Raw genomic sequence first — 22337 nt, 5'->3', positions numbered from 1 at the left:
TGGCATAGTTACACTTTTGTTTGTTGATTAATATGTAGAGATGTCCGATATTATCTGCCGATAAATGCTTTAAAATGTTATATCGGAATTATCGGTATCGTTTTTTTTATTATCGGTATCGTTTTTTAAAAAAAAAAATATTTTTTTTTTTATTAAATCAACATAAAAAGCACCTCCCTCCCCCATTTACACTCATTCGCACTTTCTGTTATTAATATTCTGGTTCCTACATTATATATCAATATATATCAATACAGTCTGCAAGGGATACAGTCCGTAAGCACACATGATTGTTCGTGCTGCTGGTCCACTAATAGTACTAACCTTTAACAGTTAATTTTACTAATTTTCATTAATTACTAGTTTCTATGTAACTCTTTTTATATTGTTTTGCTTTCTTTTTTATTCAAGAAAATGTTTTTAATTTATTTATCTTATTTTATTTTTTTATTTATTTTTTTAAAAAGGACCTTATCTTCACCATACCTGGTTGTCCAAATTAGGCATAATAATGTGTTAATACCACGACAGTATATATCGTATCGGTTGATATCGGTATCGGTAATTAAGAGTTGGACAATATCGGATATCGGCAAAAAGCCATTATCGGACATCCCTATTAATATGCAATATCATGAAATATTGCGTTGTTTTGGGTAGCTAAGATAACCAACAGTACATAACAAAACTTATGTGGAATAAATAATAAAAGATAATGTTAACTTAGCTTAAAATATTACCGTATTTTCCAGACTATAAACCGCACACACTAAATTTAAGAAGAAAAAAAGATGTTTTCAATATATTAGCCGCAGATATATTTATTTATTTGAATTAGGACAATGCGTATTCGTCAACAAAGAGCAACAATGTAAATATGCCGGAGTTAGCACAATAGCTAATTTCCATCCGTTGTCCTAATGCAGGGGATAATTTCACCACGCCTAGTGTGTGTGTGACTATCGTTGGAGCTTTAACTTAATCCGTTCCATCATTTAGCCGTTAGCGAGGACAAATCCATAGATTAACCGCACCTTTGTATAAGCCGCAGGGTTCAAAGCTTGGGGGGAAAAAAGTAGCGGCTTATAGAGTACGATGAACTAATCCTACTTTAATCAATAAGTAGTACTTTTTTTTTTCTGGCAGAGACATTTTTCTCAGCTGTGCGAGATTTTTTTTTTTTACCTTCCGGCTTCAAACATAAATTGCAAAAATAGGAGGGGAAACAGACTAGAATAATAATATTTTTAGGGGCCATTGTATGGTAGGTAGGTAGGTAGGTCTTTATTGTCATTGCACAAGTGCAACGAAACTTTGTTTTCAGCACAAACCCGTTCAAGATTAGACAAACAAACAGAACAGGAACGTTGGTGGTTCTCCAAAAGGCGCCCCGTAAAAGATGGGGAAAAGGTAAACGCCGGGGGTGAATGAGTAAAAAAAATAAAATCTGGAGTAGGGAAAAAACCTCCATAGCAAATTACATATACATATTACAACATACATCTCGAGACTTGCAACAGAGGGGAGGGAGTAGGGGGCTACGGTGGCAGGCTGCAGCTCTTCAGGCGCTGCCCAGCTGTCCATCACCCCTAAGGGATGCGCGTAAAGGGTGTTGGATAATAATGGATTAGATTTATATAGCGCTTTTCTAGACACTCGAAGCGCTTCACAGAGAAGGGAGAACCCATCATTCAATCACACCTGGTGGTGGTAAGCTACTTTCGTAGCCACAGCTGCCCTGGGGTAGACTGACGGAAGCGTGGCTGACCACCCCCTGTCATTCATCATTCATTCACCAGTGTGAGCGGCACCGGGGGCAACGATGAAGTGTCCTGCCCAAGGACACAATGGCAGCCATTTGGATGGTAAGAGGCGGGGAGCGAACCTGCAACCTCAGGTTTCTGGCACGGCCGCTCTACCCACTACGCCATGTTGCCCCAAATGGATGGGGGTGTGGGGGTATATCAGTCTCATATTAACATCAATTGCATTATTACAAATTATTATATTATTTTGCGCCATGTGGCTTGTATTTTATTGGCCTATAAAAAAAAAAACAATAAAAATATGATTAAAATTGAATAAATAAATACAATTAATTAGAAAAAATAAATTATAATTTAGCAAAAATGCATGCATTTTTTTATAATTTTTTTAACTTTTCTTTAATTAAAAAAAAAAAATCTATCTCAAAATATCAAAGTGGGCCCCTCATTTGTTGCTTTTTTCAAGATCCAGCCCCCAGTGGAAAAAGCTTGGACACCTGCTTTACATTGTTAAACAGCCTCATGATACATTATGCATGTTGGTGTTCCAGTGTCAAAGCGTTGTTTAATCCAGTGTTTTTCAACCACTGTGCCGCGGCACTAGATACAGTCTGGTGTGCCGTGGGACTATCTAATTTCACCTATTTGGGTTAAAAATATTTTTTGCAAACCAGTAATTATAGTCTGCAAATGATGTGTTGTTGTTGAGTGTCGGTGCTGTCTAGAGCTCGGCAGAGTAACCGTGTAATACTCTTCCTTATCAGTAGGTGGCAGCCGGTAGCTAATTGCTTTGTAGATTGCGGGAACAGCGGGAGACAGAGTGCAGGTAAAAATGTGTCTAATGCTTAAACCAAAAATAAACAAAAAGTGAGTGCCCCCTAAGAAAAGGCATTGAAGCTTAGGGAGAACGAAACTAAAACTAGGGATGTCCGATAATGGCTTTTTGCCAATATCCGATATTCCGATATTGTCCAACTCTTTAATTACCGATACCGATATCAACCGATACCGATATATACAGTCGTGGAATTAACACATTATTATGCCTAATTTGGACAACCAGGTATGGTGAAGATAAGGTCCTTTTTAAAATAATAATAATAATAAAATAAGATAAATAAATTAAAAACATTTTCTTGAATAAAAAAGAAAGTAAAACAATATAAAAACAGTTACACAGAAACTAGTAATTAATAATTATAATAATACATTTAATTTATAAGGCGCCTTTCTGGGCACTCAAGGACACCGTACAAAATCACAACAATAAAATCCAATTGGATAAAAAAACAACAACAAAGACAGACAATAAAAGATTATTACAATGAATAGGCAGTCAGGAATAGGTGTGTTTTGAGTCTTGATTTGAAGAGGGATATTGAATCTAAGTTGCGAAGGTCTGGTGGTAAAGAGTTCCAAAGATGTGGGGCAGACCGGCTGAAAGCTCTAATTAATGAAAATGACTAAAATTAACTGTTAAAGGTTAGTACTATTAGTGGACCAGCAGCACGCACAATCATGTGTGCTTACGGACTGTATCCCTTGCAGACGGTATTGATATATATTGATATATAATGTAGGAACCAGAATATTAATAACAGAAAGAAACAACCCTTTTGTGTGAATGAGTGTAAATGGGGGAGGGAGGTTTTGGGGTTAGTGTACTAATTGTAAGTGTATCTTGTGTTTTTTATGTTGATTTAATTTAAGAAAAAAACAAAAAAAACGATACAGATAATTAAAAAAAAACGATACAGATAATTTCCGATATTACATTTTAAAGCATTTATCGGCCGATATTATCGGACATCTCTAACTAAAACTGAACTGACTACAAAGTAAACAAAAACAGAATGCTGGACGACAGCAAAGACTTACTCTGGAGCAAAGTCGGCGTCCACAATGTACATCCGAACATGACATGACAATCAACAATGTCCCCACAAAGAAGGACAAAAACAACTGAAATATTCTTCATTGCTAAAACAAAGCAGGTGCGGGAAATATCGCTCAAAGGAAGACATGAAACTGCTCCTGGAATATACCAAAAAAAGAGAAAAAGCCACCAAAATAGGAGCGCAAGACAAGAAGTAAAACACTACACACAGGAAAACAGCAAAAAAACTCCAAATAAGTCAGGGCGTGATGTGACAGGTGGTGACAGTACACCTACTTTGAGACAAGAGCTATAGTGATGCATGCTTGGTTATGCTTTAAAGTCATATCCAACAATTGAGAACAACTTTTTACTGTCAACTGAGTTTAGTTTTTGAATGATTTCTGCTGGTGGTGTGCCTCCGCATTTTTTCATCGCAAAAAATGTGCCTCGGCTCCAAAAAAAGGTTGAAAAACACGGCTTTAATCGTCATGAAAGTTGAAATGACAAAAAGTTCATTCTGAAATGAATCCGGTCCATCTGTTTCTCCGCCGCCAGAGTCCGACTCTGAGCTCTCCCTGAGCGGCTTCGAGACGGTCGCCAGCCACTCCTGGGAGGACGAGGACCGGGGCGCCGTCATGTTCGGCGGCAGCCACTGCAGCAGCCGCCCCGACGACATGTCGCCGGGCGATCGCCATGGCAACACGGAGGAGACTCAACCCAACGGGATCACCAAGTATAGGTCAGTGCTGCTGTCTTTCCCACACGGCTTCCTAAATGAGACGCTTTCATCCCTCCTCACACACACACACACACACACACACACACACACACACACACACACACACACACACACACACACAATCTTGTTCGTCTCCTCCCACCAGACGGTTGTCACTTTTCCCTTCTGCTCCACTAAATTTCTCACAACCAGCACCATCAGGCTGCTCCGCCTCCCAAACTGCTCCTGGAAGCTCTTACACTTTATTTTATTTTGTTTTAGCCGCCGATACGTCCGCCCTCAGCTCTTTCCACTTGATGTAGTGAATAATTTAGAGCGAGCGCCCCAAAGAGTTGCATGGAACAGACAGGTGTCTTTGTCAGGGGTCTTGAAATATTGATGAGGCCTCAGTGTAATGCAATAATCAGTCAGTGCTCATGATTTGATGTTGACTGCTCCCATCTGGCAGCTTTTAATAAAAGATCCTTGCGTACACATACGCACTATATAAAGTTGGAAAGTGCTAAAAATGGCTGGCTTTTGGTGTTTCAAAGGCATTTTTCCACAGTGGTTAAAGGCCTACTGAAACCCACTACTACCGACCACGCAGTCTGATAGTTTATATATCAATGATGAAATCTTAACATTATAACACATGCCAATACGGCCGGGTTAACTTATAAAGTGACATTTTAAATTTGCCGCTAAACTTCCGGTTCGAAACGCCTCTGAGGATGACGTATGCGCGTGACGTAGACCGGCGAACACGGGTATGCCTTCCACATTGAAGCCAATACGAAAAAGCTCTGTTTTCATTTCATAATTCCACAGTATTCTGGACATCTGTGTTCGTGAATCTGTTTCAATCATGTTCATTGCATTATGGAGAAGGAAGCTGAGCAAGCAAAGAAGAAAGTTGTCGGTGCGAAATGGACGTATTTTTCGAACGTAGTCAGCCACAACAGTACACAGCCGGCGCTTCTTTGTTTACATTCCCGGAAGATGCAGTCAAGATGGAAGAACTCGGATAACAGAGACTCTAACCAGGAGGACTTTTGACTTCGATACACAGACGCCTGTAGAGAACTGGGACAACACAGACTCTTACCAGGATTACTTTGATTTGGATGACAAAGACGCAGACGTGCTACTGTGAGTATGCAGCTTTGGCTTCTAAACATTTGATCGCTTGACCGTATGTGCGCAACTTTTTTTTGCGTATGTACGTAACTTTTTTTAAATATATAAGCTTTATGAACCTTGGGTTAGGTGAACGGTCTTTTGGGCTGAGTGATTGTGTGTGTTGATCAGGTGTTTGAATTGTATTGGCGTGTTCTATGGAGCTATGAGCTAGCATAGGAGCTAGGAGCTAGCATAACAAACACGCAGGTGTTTTTATGCAGGATTAATTTGTGGCATATTAAATATAAGCCTGGTTGTGTTGTGGCTAATAGAGTATATATATGTCTTGTGTTTATTTACTGTTGTAGTCATTCCCAGCTGAATATCAGGTCACCCCCGGCTCTCACAGCATCTTCCCTATCTGAATAGCTTCAACTCCCCACTAGTCCTTCACTTGCACTTTACTCATCCACAAATCTTTCATCCTCGCTCAAATTAATGGGGAAATTGTCGCTTTCTCGGTCCGAATCTCTCTCACTTCATGCGGCCATCATTGTAAACAATAGGGAACTTTGCGTATATGTTCAACTGACTACGTCACGCTACTTCCGGTAGGGGCAAGCCTTTTTTTTATCAGATACCAAAAGTTGCAATCTTTATCGTCGTTGTTCTATACTAAATCCTTTCAGCAAAAATATGGCAATATCGCGAAATGATCAAGTATGACACATAGAATAGATCTGCTATCCCCGTTTAAATAAAAAAAATTCATTTCAGTAGGCCTTTAATTACACATGTAGAACCTTAAAGGCCTACTGAAATGAATTTTTTTTATTCAAACGGGAATAGCAGATCCATTTTATGTGTCATACTTGATCATCTCGCGATATTGCCATATTTTTGCTGAAAGGATTTAGTAGAGAAAATCGACGATAAAGTTCGCAACTTTTGCTCGCTGATAAAAAAAAGCCTTGCCTGTACCGGAAGTAGCGTGGCGTCACAGGAGCTAGTATTCCTCACAATTCCCCATTGTTTACAATGGAGCGAGAGAGATTCGGAGCGACAAGGCGACGATTACCCCATTAATTTAATTTGAGCGAGGATGAAAGATTCGTAGATGAGGAACGTTACAGTGAAGGACTAGAGAGGCAGTGATGGACGTATCTTTTTTCGCTCTGACCGTAACTTAGGTACAAGCTGGCTCATCGGATTCCACACTCTCTCCTTTTTCTATTGTGGATCACGGATTTGTATTTTAAACCACCTCGGATACTATATCCTCTTGAAAATGAGAGTCGAGCACGCGAAATGGACATTTAAAGTGACTTTTATCTCCAAGACAATACATCGGTGACACACTTAGCTACTGAGCTAACGTGATAGCATCGTTCTCAAATGAAGATAGAAACAAAAGAAATAAACCCCTGACTTGAAGGATAGACAGAAGATCAACAATACTATTAAACCATGGATATGTAACTACACGGTTAAAAATTCTCAGCCTGGTAAGGCTTAACAATGCTGTTGCTAACGACGCTAAGGCTAATTTAGCAACTTAGCAACCGGACCTCACAGAACTATGATAAAAACATTAGCGCTCCACCTACGCCAGCCAGCCCTCATCTTCCCATCAACAGCCGTGCTCACCTGCGTTCCACCGATCAACGGCGCGACGAAGGACTTCATCCGTGGGTTTGGCGGCAAGCATCGGCTAGGCGTAGTAAGTAGTCCTTGTTGTGTTGCTGTAAGTATTGTACTTAGCCGCTAATACACCGATCGATCCCACCTACAACGTTCTTCTTTGCAGCCTCCATTGTTCATTAAACAAATTGCAAAAGATTCACCAACACAGATGTCCAGAATACTGTGGAATTTTGTCGAAGAAAACAAGAGGTTTTTGTATCGGGTCAGATGGGGTACAACCACTTCCGTGGATTTTGTGACGTCACGCGCATAAATCATATCCAAAGGAGTTTTTCAACCGGAAGTGTGGCGGGAATTTTAAAATTGCACTTTATAAGTTAACCCGGCCGTATTGGCATGTGTTGCAATGTTAAGATTTCATCATTGATATATAAACTATCAGACTGCGTGGTCGGTAGTAGTGGCTTTCAGTAGGCCTTTAAATAGTAAACTAGATGAGGCAATTCCTGAAGGAATTGCGTGTGAATGCTCCAAATGTTGAAGTTGAAGTGAAATGCTGACAGGATGTAGTATGAATGTAAGAATAGTTTGAATTAGGGATGTCCGATAATGGCTTTTTTGCCGATATCTGATATTCCGATATTGTCCAACTCTTGATTACCGATATCAACCGATACCGATATATACAGTCGTGGAATTAACACATTATTATGCCTAATTTGGACAAACAGGTATGGTGAAGATAAGGTCCTTTTTAAAAAAAAAATAAAAAATAAGATACATTTTTAAAAAATTCTTGAATAAAAAAGAAAGTAAAACAATATAAAAACAGTTACATAGAAACTAGTAATTAATGAAAATGAGTAAAATTAACTGTTAAAGGTTAGTACTATTAGTGGACCAGCAGCACGCACAATCATGTGTGCTTACGGACTGTATCCCTTGCAGACTGTATTGATATATATATTGATATATAATGTAGGAACCAGAATATTAATAACAGAAAGAAACAACCCTTTTGTGTGAATGAGTGTAAATGGGGGAGGGAGGTTTTTTGGGTTGGTGCACTAATTGTTAGTGTATCTTGTGTTTTTTATGTTGATTTAATAAAATTAAATACAATTTTTTTTTTTTTTTAAACGATACCTATAATAAAAAAAAACGATACCGATAATTTCCGATATTACATTTTAAAGCATTTATCGGCCGATAATATCGGCAGGCCGATATTATCAAACATCTCTAGTTTGAATGTTGGAGCTGACGCTGAACTGAAATGCTAATGGAATGTAGGACAAATGTAGAAATGGTTTAAATGTTAAAATCGTTTAAAACGCTGAAATGGTTTGAATGTTGAAGAATTTCAATTTCCAGGAAGACCGGAATTTGGTTTGGAACTTGGGAAAGTGTTAGTTTGAAAGTCCAGGATGAGCGGAATGTGTTGATGTTGGAATGGTTTGAATTGGTTGAAAAATGTGGGAATTGTGCAACTTGGAAAAATGTCCCATTCATTTTAGTTAGAATTTCCTGGAAATTTGGGGAAAAGCGGGATTTTTGGAAAATGATTGGAAGCATGAATGTCCTGAATGAGCTGAATTGGTTAGAATTGTTTAAATAGGGCAAGAAACGTTGAAGTAGTTGTGGGATATGAGTAGTTGTGGCTTGTGCAGCCCTTTGAGACACTTGTGATTTAGGGCTATATAAGTAAACATTGATTGATTGATTGATTGATTGATTGATTGATAAATGGTATTAGGGAATTTCGGGAAAATCTATTTTTTTTTAAATTTGGAAAAAGGGTAGTTTGAATTTCCAGAATGGTGGAATGTGTTAAAGGTGGAATGGTTTGAATGGGTCGAAGAATGTGGGAATTGTGGAAGTTTGAAAAATGGCCAATTCATTTTGAATGGAGAAAATGCACACAAAAACAAATGAATTTTTTGTGGAATTGTTGAAATAGAGCACACAATTCCTTAACAGGCTGAAAATTTTGAAGTTGGAACATTGTATCAGAGGAAACATTTTTGTTTTGTTTGTTTAATTAATAAATCTCCTTTTTAAAATCACTACAACCTCCGTCGTCTCACTCGACGCAGCCCTTTACATATATACATATATAATTTTATAGTATATTTTTATATGTATATGCACATTTGTTTTTTGTAAAAAGGCTAAAATAATGCAATATTTTTAATATAGTGCGGTCAAATTATTAATTTTTAAAAACAAATTTACATTTTTTTATTATTTTGATTATTTGCCATTAATCATAATTCTGTTAACTTAAAGACCCCAATATTTTGACACAAATGCAATTTCTTTCTTTCTTTAGTTTATTTCAAACATGAACACACTTACAGTATAATACATCACACTGTTTCATATCATTTCACTTTACATCATGTCCGAAAAGGAGTAGGAAGAAGCAAAGCTTATTTAATCCTTACCCCTTTCCCAAAGATAAGACCTTCTGGAGGAAAGTTATCATGCCATGATTTTACCAGTGGGAATAGATTTTCCACCGTGTGGCCCCTGAGCTAAAAAATAGTTTGACATTCCTGGTTTAAATAAAGGTTGTCCAAAGTGTGGCTCGGAGGCCATTAGCAGACTGCGGTTTGTTTTTACTGGCTTGCAAAAAAAAAAAAAAAAAGGGAACATTTGGAAAAATGATGCAAAAAGCCACAATGTAAAAATAATTTGGAGGTAATCCTCCTTTTTCATTGTCCTATTCACTCTCTGTAAAGCACCAGTTCCATTGGCAGCAAAACAGGCCCAGAGCATAATGCTACTACCACCATGCTTGACGGTAGGTGTGGTGTTCCTGGGACTAAAGGCATCACCTTTTCTCTTCCCTTTTTTTTTTTTTTTTTGGACATCCAGCATCAGACATTCCTATCCATTACATCATATTCACATAAATCATATATCTATTGTCTGCCCTAAATGTCAAAATATTTCTGTTTATATCCCACCCATACCACCCCCCCCAAAAAAAGAAAGAAACAACAACAAAAACAAAGTAATATCTACAAATACATCGATTAAATAAACAGAAAAAAATTAAAAAATAATAATACATTAATAATAATAATAATCAGAAATAAAATAAAATATAAACAGATACATATATGTATATATACACACACATACACATATATAAATATATATATACATACATACATATACACATATAGGGAGTAATCCCTTTTTTTTCTTTTTTTTCTTTTTCTTTTTTTGCAGTATAATCATTAATTTGAAAAATTAAAATCAGGTTTATGGGGCGTGACATAATTGACCCAATTTTCCCAGTATAAAGTAAATTTCTCCAATTTATAATGAATAAAGGCAGTTATCTTCTCCATTGTATATATGTCCATTGTTGTTTCCATCCATTGCTTCAAAGTTGGGCTCTCCTGGGATATCCATTTCCTAGTAATGGCCTTTTTACAAGCCACCAGTAGGATATTCATTAACTGTTTATCTTTCTTCAGCCAATCCTGAGGTACATGTGCCTTTTCTCTTCCAAACACATTGCTGGGTATTGTGGCCAAACAGCTCCATTTTTGTTCCATCTGACATCACATGGACAAAGATAAGACCTTCTGGAGGAAAGTTATCATGCCATGATTTTACCAGTAGAATATATTTTCCACCGTGTGGCCCCTGAGCTAAAATGAGTTTGAAACCCCTAGTTTAAATAAAGGCTGTCCAAAGTGTGGCTCGGAGGCCATTTGCAGACTGCGGTTTGTTTTTACTGGCTTAAGGAACATTTGGAAAAATTGAGCGAAAAGCCGCAATTTTGCAGAATGTCATAGATAAACATTTTAAAATTTTTGAATGCACATTTATTTTCTCCATCTAAAATCCCGTCGGGGGGTGTTTTGAAGTGAAATTGGCCAGCCAGCACACCAGTCGGAGTCTCATCACTCATCTCCGCAGAGACGTATGCATTAACCCGATCGCTGACCCTACCGCAACACCTGTGTTAGGAATGCTCTTCTTAGTGGAGGCCGTGATCTGGAAAAAGCGGGAGACCGCTGGCAGCTTGCAAGTTAAGCTGTGTTTAATGTCCAAAATACAAACTAGAGTGCAGCGAGGTAAATGCACAGGAAAAACACATGGGACGCCCTACGTGAGAAAAGTAGCTGACAGAGAGCTAATAACAAACAAAGGTAGTTTAAAGGCCTACTGAAATTAAATTTTTTTATTTCAACGGGAATAGCAGATCCATTCTATGTGTCATACTTGATCATTTTGCGATATTGCCATATTTTTGCTGAAAGGATTTAGTCTAGAACGACGTCGATAAAGTTCGCAACTTTTGGTCTCTGATAAAAAAAAAAACCCTTGCCCCTACCGGAAGTAGCGTGACGTAGTCAGTTGTTCACTCCCTCATATTTTCCTATTGTTTTCAATGCAGCTAGAGCTATTCGGACCGAGAAAGCGACGATTACCCCATTAATTTGAGCGAGGATGAAAGATTCGTGGATGAGGAACGTTAGAGTGACGGACTAGAATGCAGTGAAATACATATATTTTTTTCGCTCTGACCGTAACTTAGGTACAAGCTGGCTCATTGGATTCCACACTCTCTCCTTTTTCTATTGTGGATCACGGATTTGTATTTTAAACCACCTCGGATACTATATCCTCTTGAAAATGAGAGTCGAGAACGCGAAATGGACATTCACAGTGCCTTTTATCTCCACGACAATACATCGACGAAGCTCTTTAGCATGAGCTAACGTGATAGCATCTGTCTCGAATGCAGATAGAAACAAAATAAATAAATCCCTGACTGGAAGGATAGACAGAAGATCAACAATACTATTAAACCATGGACATGTAACTACACGGTTAATAGATCTCAGCCTGGCAAAGCTTAACAATGCAATGCTGTTGCTAACGACGCTAAGGCTAACTTAGCAACCGGACCTCACAGAGCTATGATAAAAAACATTAGCGCTCCACCTACGCCAGCCAGCTTGTGCTGACCTGCGTTCCAGCGATCGACGGCGCGACGAAGGACTTCACCAGATCATCCGTGCGGTGGGTCTGCTAGCATCGGCTAGGCGTCTGCTATCCAAGTAAGTAGTCCTTGTTGTGTTGCTACAGCCACCTACAACGTTCTTCTTTGCAGCCTCCATTGTTCATTAAACAAATTGCAAAAGATTCACCAACACAGATGTCCAGAATACTGTGGAATTATGAAATGAAAACAGAGCTTTTTTGTATTTTATTCAATGGGGAAGGCATACCTCTGTTCCCCGGGCTACGTCACGCGCATACGTCATCCTCCGAAGGCTTTTTCAACCGGAACTGTGGCGGGAAATTTAAAATTGCACTTTATAAGTTAACCCGGCCGTATTGGCATGTGTTGCAATGTTAAGATTTCATCATTGATATATAAACTATCAGACTGCGTGGTCGGTAGTAGTGGCTTTCAGTAGGCCTTTAAGAAAGACGCAATGATCCCACAATAACAAAGAAATATGGCCGGCTTAAATAGTGCGCAGGTGATAAGCAGCAGAGGAATATAATCACCCACAGGGGTGATGAAGACGGCGCCAAACAGCAGTGTGAAGCCAGTGCAGGAACGACACAAACAGAACAGGAAGTGGAAACAAAATAAGAGCACAAGAAAGGAAGTGAACCAAAAACTGAGCAAAGAATGAATCGTAACACCTCGCCACCTTTCAGGTAACCATTAATGCAAAGGACCGTGTGCTCTCAAATTAAAGAACTTCATCTGCATTAATGCGAATATTTTTGCTGATAAGTTCTCATGCGTTCACTTTCACAGCCTCCATTTAAAGACGTATATTTGTGTTATGAGTTACGGCTTTTTCTATTTACCGTATTTTCCGCACTATAAGGCGCACCGGATTATAAGGCGCGCCTTCAATGAATGGCCTATTTTAAAACTTTGTTCATATATAAGGCGCACCGCATTATAAGGCGCACCACATTATAAGGCACATAGAATAGCCTCTACAGTAGAGGCTGTAGTTGCGAGACCTGTTGTGGCTCAATATTGGTCCATATATTAAGCGCACCGGATTATAAGGCGCACCTTCAATGAATGGCCTATTTTAAAACTTTGTTCATATATAAGGCGCACCGCATTATAAGGCGCACCACATTATAAGGCGCATAGAATAGCCTCTACAGTAGAGGCTGTAGTTGCGAGACCTGTTGTGGCTCAATATTGGTCCATATATAAGGTGCACCGGATTATAAGGCGCACCTTCAATTAATGGCATATTTTAAAACTTTGTTCATATATAAGGCGCACCACATTATAAGGCGCATAGAATAGCCTCTACAGTAGAGGCTGTAGTTGCGAGACCTGTTGTGGCTCAATATTGGTCCATATATAAGGCGCACCGGATTATAAGGCGCACCTTCAATGAATGGCCTATTTTAAAACTTTGTTCATATATAAGGCGCACCGCATTATAAGGTGCACCACATTATAAGGCGCATAGAATAGCCTCTACAGTAGAGGCTGTAGTTGCGAGACCTGTTGTGGCTCAATATTGGTCCATATATAAGGCGCACCGGATTATAAGGCGCACCTTCAATGAATGGCCTATTTTAAAACTTTGTTCATATATAAGGCGCACCGCATTATAAGGTGCACCACATTATAAGGCGCATAGAATAGCCTCTACAGTAGAGGCTGTAGTTGCGAGACCTGTTGTGGCTCAATATTGGTCCATATATAAGGCGCACCGGATTATAAGGCGCACCTTCAATTAATGGCATATTTTAAAACGTTGTTCATATATAAGGCGCACCGCATTATAAGGCGCACCACATTATAAGGCGCATAGAATAGCCTCTACAGTAGAGGCTGTAGTTGCGAGATCTGTTGTGGCTCAATATTGGTCCATGTATAAGGCGCACCGGATTATAAGGCGCACTGTCAGCTTTTGAGAAAATTGGAGGTTTTTAGGTGCGCCTTATAGTGCGGAAAATACGGTACATTGCGGCTTTTCGCTCAATTTTTCCAAATGTTCCTTAGGCCAGTAAAAACAAACCGCAGTCTGCATATGGCCTCCGAGCCACACTTTGGACAGCCTTTATTTATACCAGGGGTGTCAAACTCATTTTAGCTCAGGGGCCACATGGTGGAAAATCTATTTTACTGGTAAAATCTTGGCATGATAACTTTCCTACAGAAGGTCTTATCTTTTGTCCATGTGATGTCAGATGAAACAAAAATGGAGCTGTTTGGCCACAATACCCAGCAATGTGTTTGGAGGAGAAATCCCAGGAACACCATCCCTACCGTCAAGCATGGTGGTAGTAGTATTATGCTCTGGGCCTGTTTTGCTGCCAATGGAACTAGTGCTTTACAGAGAGTAAATGGGACAATGAAAAAAGAGGATTACCTTCAAATTATTTTTACATTGTGGCTTTTTGCTCAAGTTTTCTTTTTTTTTTTTTTTTTTGCAAGCCAATAAAAACAAACCGCAGTCTGCAAATGGCCTCCGAGCCACACTTTAGACAGCCTTTATTTAAACCAGGGGTGTCAAACTCATTTTTAGCTCGGGGGCCACACGGAGGAAAATCTATTCCCAGGTGGGCCGGACTGGTAAAATCATGGCATGATAACTTAAAAACAAAGACGACTTCAGATTGTTTTCTTTGTTTTACTTTGGCCAAAAATAGAACAAACACATGCTGAAAATGTACAAATCACAAATAATCCTTTTGACAAAACTCTTCAAATTCTGAGGGGGGGGGGGGGGGGGAATGTGTGCGGTTTGAAAAACACAACAAACGTAGACTTTGTCTCAGTGTATCTACAAAGCCAATAAACATGAAGTCACAGCCTATCTGGGATTGAACTAGGGCTGCAACTAACGATTAATTTGATAATCGATTAATCTGTCGATTATTACTTCGATTAATCGATTAATAATCGGATAAAAGAGACAAACTACATTTCTATCCTATCTAGTATTTTATTGAAAAAAAACAGCATACTGGCACCATACTTATTTTGATTATTGTTTCTCAGCTGTTTGTAAATGTTGCAGTTTATAAATAAAGGTTTATTTAAAAAAAAAAAAAAAAAAAAATCTGCGCATGCGCGTACCATAGATCCAACGAATCGATGACTAAATTAATCGGCAACTATTTTAATAATCGATTTTAATCGATTTAATCGATTAGTTGTTGCAGCCCTAGATTGAACAAAATACAAAAACTTGTAGGAGTCTTTTACCAAGGTTTTAATGAACAATTGTTTTAACACAAGTTTTTTTCTCCAGTAGAACGTGACCTCTCAGCCACGTCCGTATCCTCTCTCCCTCTCTGCTCCCGGCCGCTCACTGTTAAAGACAACAGATGACTAGATTACCACGTACCACCTGTGAAATCGAATCACCTGCCAGCTGTGTCTCGCCGTCAGCACATGCCCCCCCGCCCCTATCCGATGGTGCGCCGCCCTCAACACCATCGACAGAGGCGGTGACCTTTGCTCCTGCAGGCGCGCTGATCCCACTCTCCCTCCACAGAGTCAAATACCTCATTTGTCATGTCCAGGTATTAACCCTGTGCTAACTCAACAAACTACACACTCGGATGTAGAAACTGTTGAAGATGGTTGAGTTACACTCACATTTCTAATTTTGGACTTTTAGGGGCATTAAGGATGCCAAAGAACGATGCGTTCGAAGCCGAAGACCTAAAACTGCAGGTTTTGTGTTTTATTTGTTCGAGGGGAGGAGCCACAGCCACACGTTACCACAGCTATATGCGCGTTACTGCGTACCTCTCGCTTGGCCCCGGTATCAAGCGTTTCCTTGCCCAACAGATGTGTTATTGCGACACCCAGTGGACACATTTAGATTGCAGCTCAATTTTATACTTGGCCAATTCATCTCGCGGGCCGCATAAAACCTGTCCGCGGTCCTGATCTGGCCCACGGGCCGTATGTTTGACACCCCTCATTTAAACAATTAAACAGTGGTAATAGCGCGGGGGTCGGCAACCCGCGGCTCTATGCGGCTCTTTAGCGCCGCCCTAGTGGCTCTCTGGAGCTTTTTCCAAAATGTATGAAAAATGGAAAAAGATGAGGGGAAAAAAATATATTTTTTGTTTTAGTATGATTTCTGTAGGAGGACAAACATGACACAAACCTCCCTAATTGTTATAAAGCACACTGTTTATATTAAACATGCTTCACTGATTCGAGTATTTGGCGAGCGCCGTTTTGTCCTACTAATTTTGGCGGTCCTTGAACTCACCGTAGTTTATTTACATGTATAACTTTCTCCGACTTTCTAGGACGTGTTTTATGCCACTTCTTTTTCCGTCTCATTTTGTCCACCAAACTTTTAATGTTGTGCGTGAATGCACAAAGGTGAGTTTTGTTGATGTTATTGACTTGTGTGGAGTGCTAATCAGGCACATTTGGTCACTGCATTAATGCAAGCTAATCGATGCTAACATGCTATTTAGGCTAGCGATATGTACATATTGCATCGTTATGCCTCATTTGTAGCTATATTTGAGGTCATTTAGTTTCCTTTAAGTCCTCTTAATTCAATGTATATCTCATGACACACTATCTGTATGTAATATGGCTTTTAATTTTTTGCGGCTCCAGACAGATTTGTTTTTGTATTTTTGGTCCAATATGGCTCTTTCAACATTTTGGGTTGCCGACCCCTGTAATAGGTGAGGGCGGACCTACGTCACTTCCGCCTACCAATCCCCTAGCAACCGGGAATTCGTTGAAAACAAACCAGCTCACAGCGAACACAGCATTGACAGAAAAAGCTTTTAACGAGCGTTGTGGCTTGGAAGTCGGCGTTAAATCCTTCATTTACGCATTTTTACTTATTCGCATATCGTGTGAAAAAACGAAAATGTATTATTTGCGTCAGACTCGTCTCAGTGAACTTTAAAGCTTCTCAGGCTTAGCTTAGCTTGCTAGTTAGCTTAGCCTGCGCGCTACTAAGAAAGAGACGCGGAAGTTATCAACAACAAGATCGAGTGTTAGTGTATAAAATATTGAGAGATTTGAGGGCTACATGTATTGTTTAAGTACAACAAAGGAGAGTTTAAACAGAGAAGGGGGAGGTGGCAAAATAGCCTAATAAGGAAAGTAATACCAAGATTACGGGTAAATAATACTGGAATGTCCGGCAAAAAAACCCAAAAGAAAGCAGACTGACCCCTAGTAGCCCGGTCCTTGTAAGTTGTAGCCTTATGAAGGCGCAGTACAGCAGGCGAATAATGTACAAAATATATGTCTTTGTATTGAAAAGTCTTGCAGACAGCATTTTGCAACTGTCTTGAAAAGTTGATCAAATGGCAACATGAAAATTATAGGGTTTATTGGTTTTAAAAGACCCAACTGTTAAGTGCAAATTTAAACGAAACCGGTTTTCGAAAATAGCTAGCTAGGCTATAGACTATATAGTATATTACTTACTTAACTTAATCCTCTTCTTCCCGGATGGGAAATAAGGCTTCGACGACTCGACGCCATTCATCTCGCTGCTGTGCTCGTCTCTGTGCCTCGCCCCATGTAAGCTTCATCTCTTTCAGCTCCCCTTCAACTGTTCTTCGCCAGGTGTTCTTTGGCCGCCCTGGCTTACGTTTTCCCGGTGGTGTCCATCTTAACGCTGCCTTTGGTATCCTCTCGTTGTACGGTTTTCGAAAATAGCTAGCTAGGCTATAGACCAGGGGTCACCAACCTTTTTGAAAGCAAGAGCTACTTCTTGGGTACTGATTAATGCGAAGGGCTACCAGTTTGATACACACTTAAATAAATTGCCAGAAATAGCCAATTTGCTCAATTTACCTTTAACTCTATGTTATTGTTCATAATTAATGATATTTACACTTAATTGAACGGTTTAAAAGAGGAGAAAACACGAAAAAAATGACTATTAAATTTTGAAACAGAGTTTATCTTCAATTTCGACTCTTTAAAATTCAAAATTCAACCGAAAAAAAGAAGAGAAAAACTAGCTAATTCGAATCTTTTTGAAAAAGTTAGAAAAATAATTTATGGAACATCATTAGTAATTTTTCCTGATTAAGATTAATTTTAGAATTTGAATGACATGTTTTAAATAGGTTAAAATCCAATCTACACTTTGTTAGAATATATAACAAATTGGACCAAGCTATATTTCTAACAAAGACAAATCATTATTTCTTCTAGATTTTCCAGAACAAAAAATTTAAAAGAAATTCAAAAGACTTTGAAATAAGATTTAAATGTGATTCTACAGATTTTCTAGATTTGCCAGAATAATTGCTTTGAATTTTAATCATAACAAGTTTGAAGAAATATTTCACAAATATTCTTCGTCGAAAAAACAGAAACTAAAATGAAGAATTAAATTAAAATGTATTTATTATTTTTTACAATAAAAAAAATAAATTCACTTGAACATTGATTTAAATTGTCAGGAAAGAAGAAGAAGGAATTTAAAAGGTAAAAAGGTATATGTGTTTAAAAATCCTAAAATAATGTTTAAGGTTGTATTTTTTCTCTAAAATTGTCTTTCTGAAAGTTATAAGAAGCAAAGTAAAAAAAATAAATGAATTTATTTAAACAAGTGAAGACCAAGTCTTTAAAATATTTTCTTGGATTTTCAAATTCTATTTGAGTTTTGTCTCTCTTGGAATTAAAAATGTCGGGCAAAGCGAGACCAGCTTGCTAGTAAATAAATACAATTCAAAAAATAGAGGCAGCTCACTGGTAAGTGCTGCTATTTGAGCTATTTTTAGAACAGGCCAGCGGGCTACTCATCTGGTCCTTACAGGCTACCTGGTGCCCGCGGGCACCGCGTTGGTGACCCCTGCTATAGACTATATAGTATATACCGCATGTTATTTTTGTACAACAACAACTTCAGCTGTCGAACGTTATAAGGTACAAATTCAACAAGTACAACATTAGCACGGACGGTATAGCTAAGTTATGGTTAAGAAGGTGGATTTTTGTTCCTTATATTTACCAGAAATGAAGTGATCCGAACACACGACCCGGGACTTTGGGGGACTCCAGTGAGAACCGTCCTCGTTTTCCCGGTGTAAAGCTGCGAGCCATTTGTCTCGTCTCTGTGGGCTTTTATCACGCTTTGGCAGAACAAAATACAACCTTTGTTTTCCCCGTTTCCAGTTGTGGTTAGCACAACCAAAAACAACACCGTTTTTCGGCATTTTGAAAGCAGAATGACGGGTTTAACCAGCGTAGGTCGACAGGTTAAAGAGTAATGGCAACGGTTTGTTTTCAACGGCAGTCTGGTTGCTATGGCTCGAAGAACCCGTATGTAGCTCAGTTGCCCGGATGTCGGCCCTCACCTATAGCGGAAAGTGTCACAAATTTAAAAAAAATTGTGAAAAACATTGTAGATTAAAAAGTGTGTTTGTGGTCACAGCTGCACTGCCTCTTTTTGCTAGGCAGAATTTCCCAGGCCCGATAACAACTGCCCTGTTAGCCAGAGAAAAGCATTTGCAGATATATGAGTCAAGCTGACAGGAAAAGGAAGTCCATAAGAAGGAACGAAAATGATTGTTCTAAAACTGCATTAACAATGATGCGCCAAGTTTATTGACAAACACTTGTTTTGCAATTGAACATCGCTACCATGTCGTCGTCTTTTTCGCTACAGCTCGCCCCCAGTCTGGTGGATTATTGATTTCTGTTCTGTTCAAGGTTTTATTCCTAAGGGGAGCCAAAGTGCTTACTTCTGTTGGGTTTAATTGGGTTTCTTTGCTTCGTAGTGGTGTTAGAAAAATGAAAAATTACTGTACCGTTAGAGCAGGCCTGGGCAATTATTTCACTCGGGGGGGACAAATTTAGAGAAAAAAATCTGGTAACACAACAGGAACATATTCACCATTAATTAGTTGCTTATTAACATGCAAATTAGTGACATATTGGCTCCTAATTAGTCATTATTAAGTACTTATTAATGCCTTATTCTGCATGGCCTTATTATACAACCCCTTTAGTATGGGGAACATATTCACCATTACTAACCCTAACACCCTAACCCAGGGGTCGGCAACCCGCGGCTCTAGAGCCGCATGCGGCTCTTTAGCGCCGCCCTAGTGGCTCTCAGGAGCTTTTTTAAAAATGTATGAAAAATGAAAAAAGATGAGGAAAAAAAAAAAAGTTTTTGTTTTCATATGGTGTCCGTAGGAGGACAAGCATGACGCAAACCTCCCTAATTGTTATAAAGCACACTGTTTATATTAAACATGCTTCACTGATTTGAGTATTTGGCGAGCGCCGTTTTGTCCTACTAATTTTGGCGGTCCTTGAACTCACCGTAGTTCGTTTACAAGTATAACTTTCTCCGACTTCCTAGGACGTGTTTTATGCCACTTTTTCTGTCTCATTCTGTCCACCAAACTTTTAACGTTGTGCATGAATGCACAAAGGTGAGTTTTGTTGATGTTATTGACTTGTGTGGAGTGCTAATCAGACATATTTGGTCACTGCATGACTGCAAGCTAATCGATGCTAACATGCTATTTAGGCTAGCTATATGTACATATTGCAGCATTATGCCTCATTTGTAGCTATATTTGAACTCATTTAGTTTCCCTTAATTCAATTTATATCTCATGACACACTATCTGTATGTAATATGGCTTTTAATTTTTTGCGGCTCCAGACAGATTTGTTTTTGTATTTTTGGTCCAATATGGCTCTTTCAACATTTTGGGTTGCCGACCCCTGCCCTAACCCTAACCAAATAACTCTAAATGAAGTGTTTGTTACTTAGAATATGTTCCCTTAGTGTCCAAATAACTCTAAATTAAGTCTTTGTTACTTAGGGCAGTGTTTTTCAACCACTGTGCCGTGGCGTGTGCCGTGAGATGCAGTCTGGTGTGCCGTGGGAGATGAGCTATTTTCACCTATTTGGGTTAAAAATACTTTTTGCAAACCGGTAATTGTAGTCCGCAAATGATGTGTTGTTGTTGAGTGTCGGTGCTGTCTAGAGCTCGGCAGAGTAACCGTGTAATACTCTTCCATATCAGTAGGTGGCAGCCGGTAGCTAATTGCTTTGTAGATGAACAAATGATGAACAGAAAAACATTTCAATAATGAATAAAACAAAACACGTCCTGGGCCAAAAATCACTTCATATTCTCTACTGCTCGCTAGTGTTACCATATCTGAGTTATTGTGCAGAAATATGGGGAAATAACTACAAATGTGCGCTACATTCGCTAACCGTGTTACAAAAAAGATCAGTTAGAATAATACATAATGTTGGATATAGAGAACATACAAACCCTTTATTTATTAAGTCAAAAATATTAAAGTTTGGTGATTTGGTAAAATTGCAAACAGCTAAAATGATGTACAAAGCAATATATAACCTGCTACTAAAGAATGTACAACAATTCTTCTCAACGAAAGAGGAGAAATATAACCTTAGAGGAAAAAATCATTTAAAACATTTATATGCACGTACAACACTTAAAACTTTTAGCATATCAGTATGTGGAATCAAATTATGGAATGGATTAAGTAAAGAAGTTAAACATTGTACTGATATGATCCAGTTTAAGAGGTTGTTCAAAATAATAGTGCTTACAAAGTACAAAGAAGAAGAATTATGAGAAATACTTCTAACCTTATTAAAAATAAGATATTCTTCATCTCAGTATGTTAATAATGACTGAATTAATTAATTACATATTATAAAACTGTTGTGTATACTAATTCATAGATGTTATTTTATTATATAAAAAGGTCAGTAAATGATTCTATATCATTGTAAACGCTTTGAAGTGGGAAAGGGGTCGGATTAAATAAGCTTTGCTTCTTCCCACTCCTTTTCGGGCATGATGTAAAATGAAATGATGAAATTGTGTGACGTATTAAGATGTAAGTGTGTTCGAAATAAACTAAAGAAAGAAAGAAAGAAAAAAGATGTCGGGAACGACGCAAATGGTTTGCAGGTAAAAAGGTGTCTAATGCTTAAACCAAAAATAAACAAAAGGTGAGTGCCGCTAAGAAAAGGCATTGAAGCTTAGGGAAGGCTATGCAGAACTAAAACTGAACTGGCTGCAAAGTAAACAAAAACAGAATGCTGGACGACAGCAAAGACTTACAGCGTGTGGAGCAGACGGCGTCCACAAAGTACATCCGTAAATGACATGACAATCAACACCAAAATAGGAGCGAAAGACAAGAACTAAAACACTACAC

The 22337-nt window shown here is 38.7% G+C and overlaps 1 protein-coding gene across 7 annotated transcripts in view; it reads left to right on the top strand.

The window, feature by feature from the left end:
• Positions 1 to 22337, top strand: part of osbpl1a (oxysterol binding protein-like 1A) — a 176556-nt gene that overhangs the window by 110639 nt on the left and 43580 nt on the right. For all 7 annotated transcript variants that reach the window (XM_062038758.1, XM_062038756.1, XM_062038757.1 and 4 more), the window contains exon 17: positions 4201 to 4384. In XM_062038758.1, coding sequence (XP_061894742.1) covers positions 4201 to 4384 — 184 coding nt within the window. The remainder of the gene's footprint in view (positions 1 to 4200; positions 4385 to 22337) is intronic.

This window comes from Entelurus aequoreus, linkage group LG27 (genome assembly GCF_033978785.1).
Source record: "Entelurus aequoreus isolate RoL-2023_Sb linkage group LG27, RoL_Eaeq_v1.1, whole genome shotgun sequence".
NCBI lineage: Eukaryota > Metazoa > Chordata > Actinopteri > Syngnathiformes > Syngnathidae > Entelurus > Entelurus aequoreus.
This window is presented reverse-complemented; position numbering and strand designations above follow the sequence as displayed.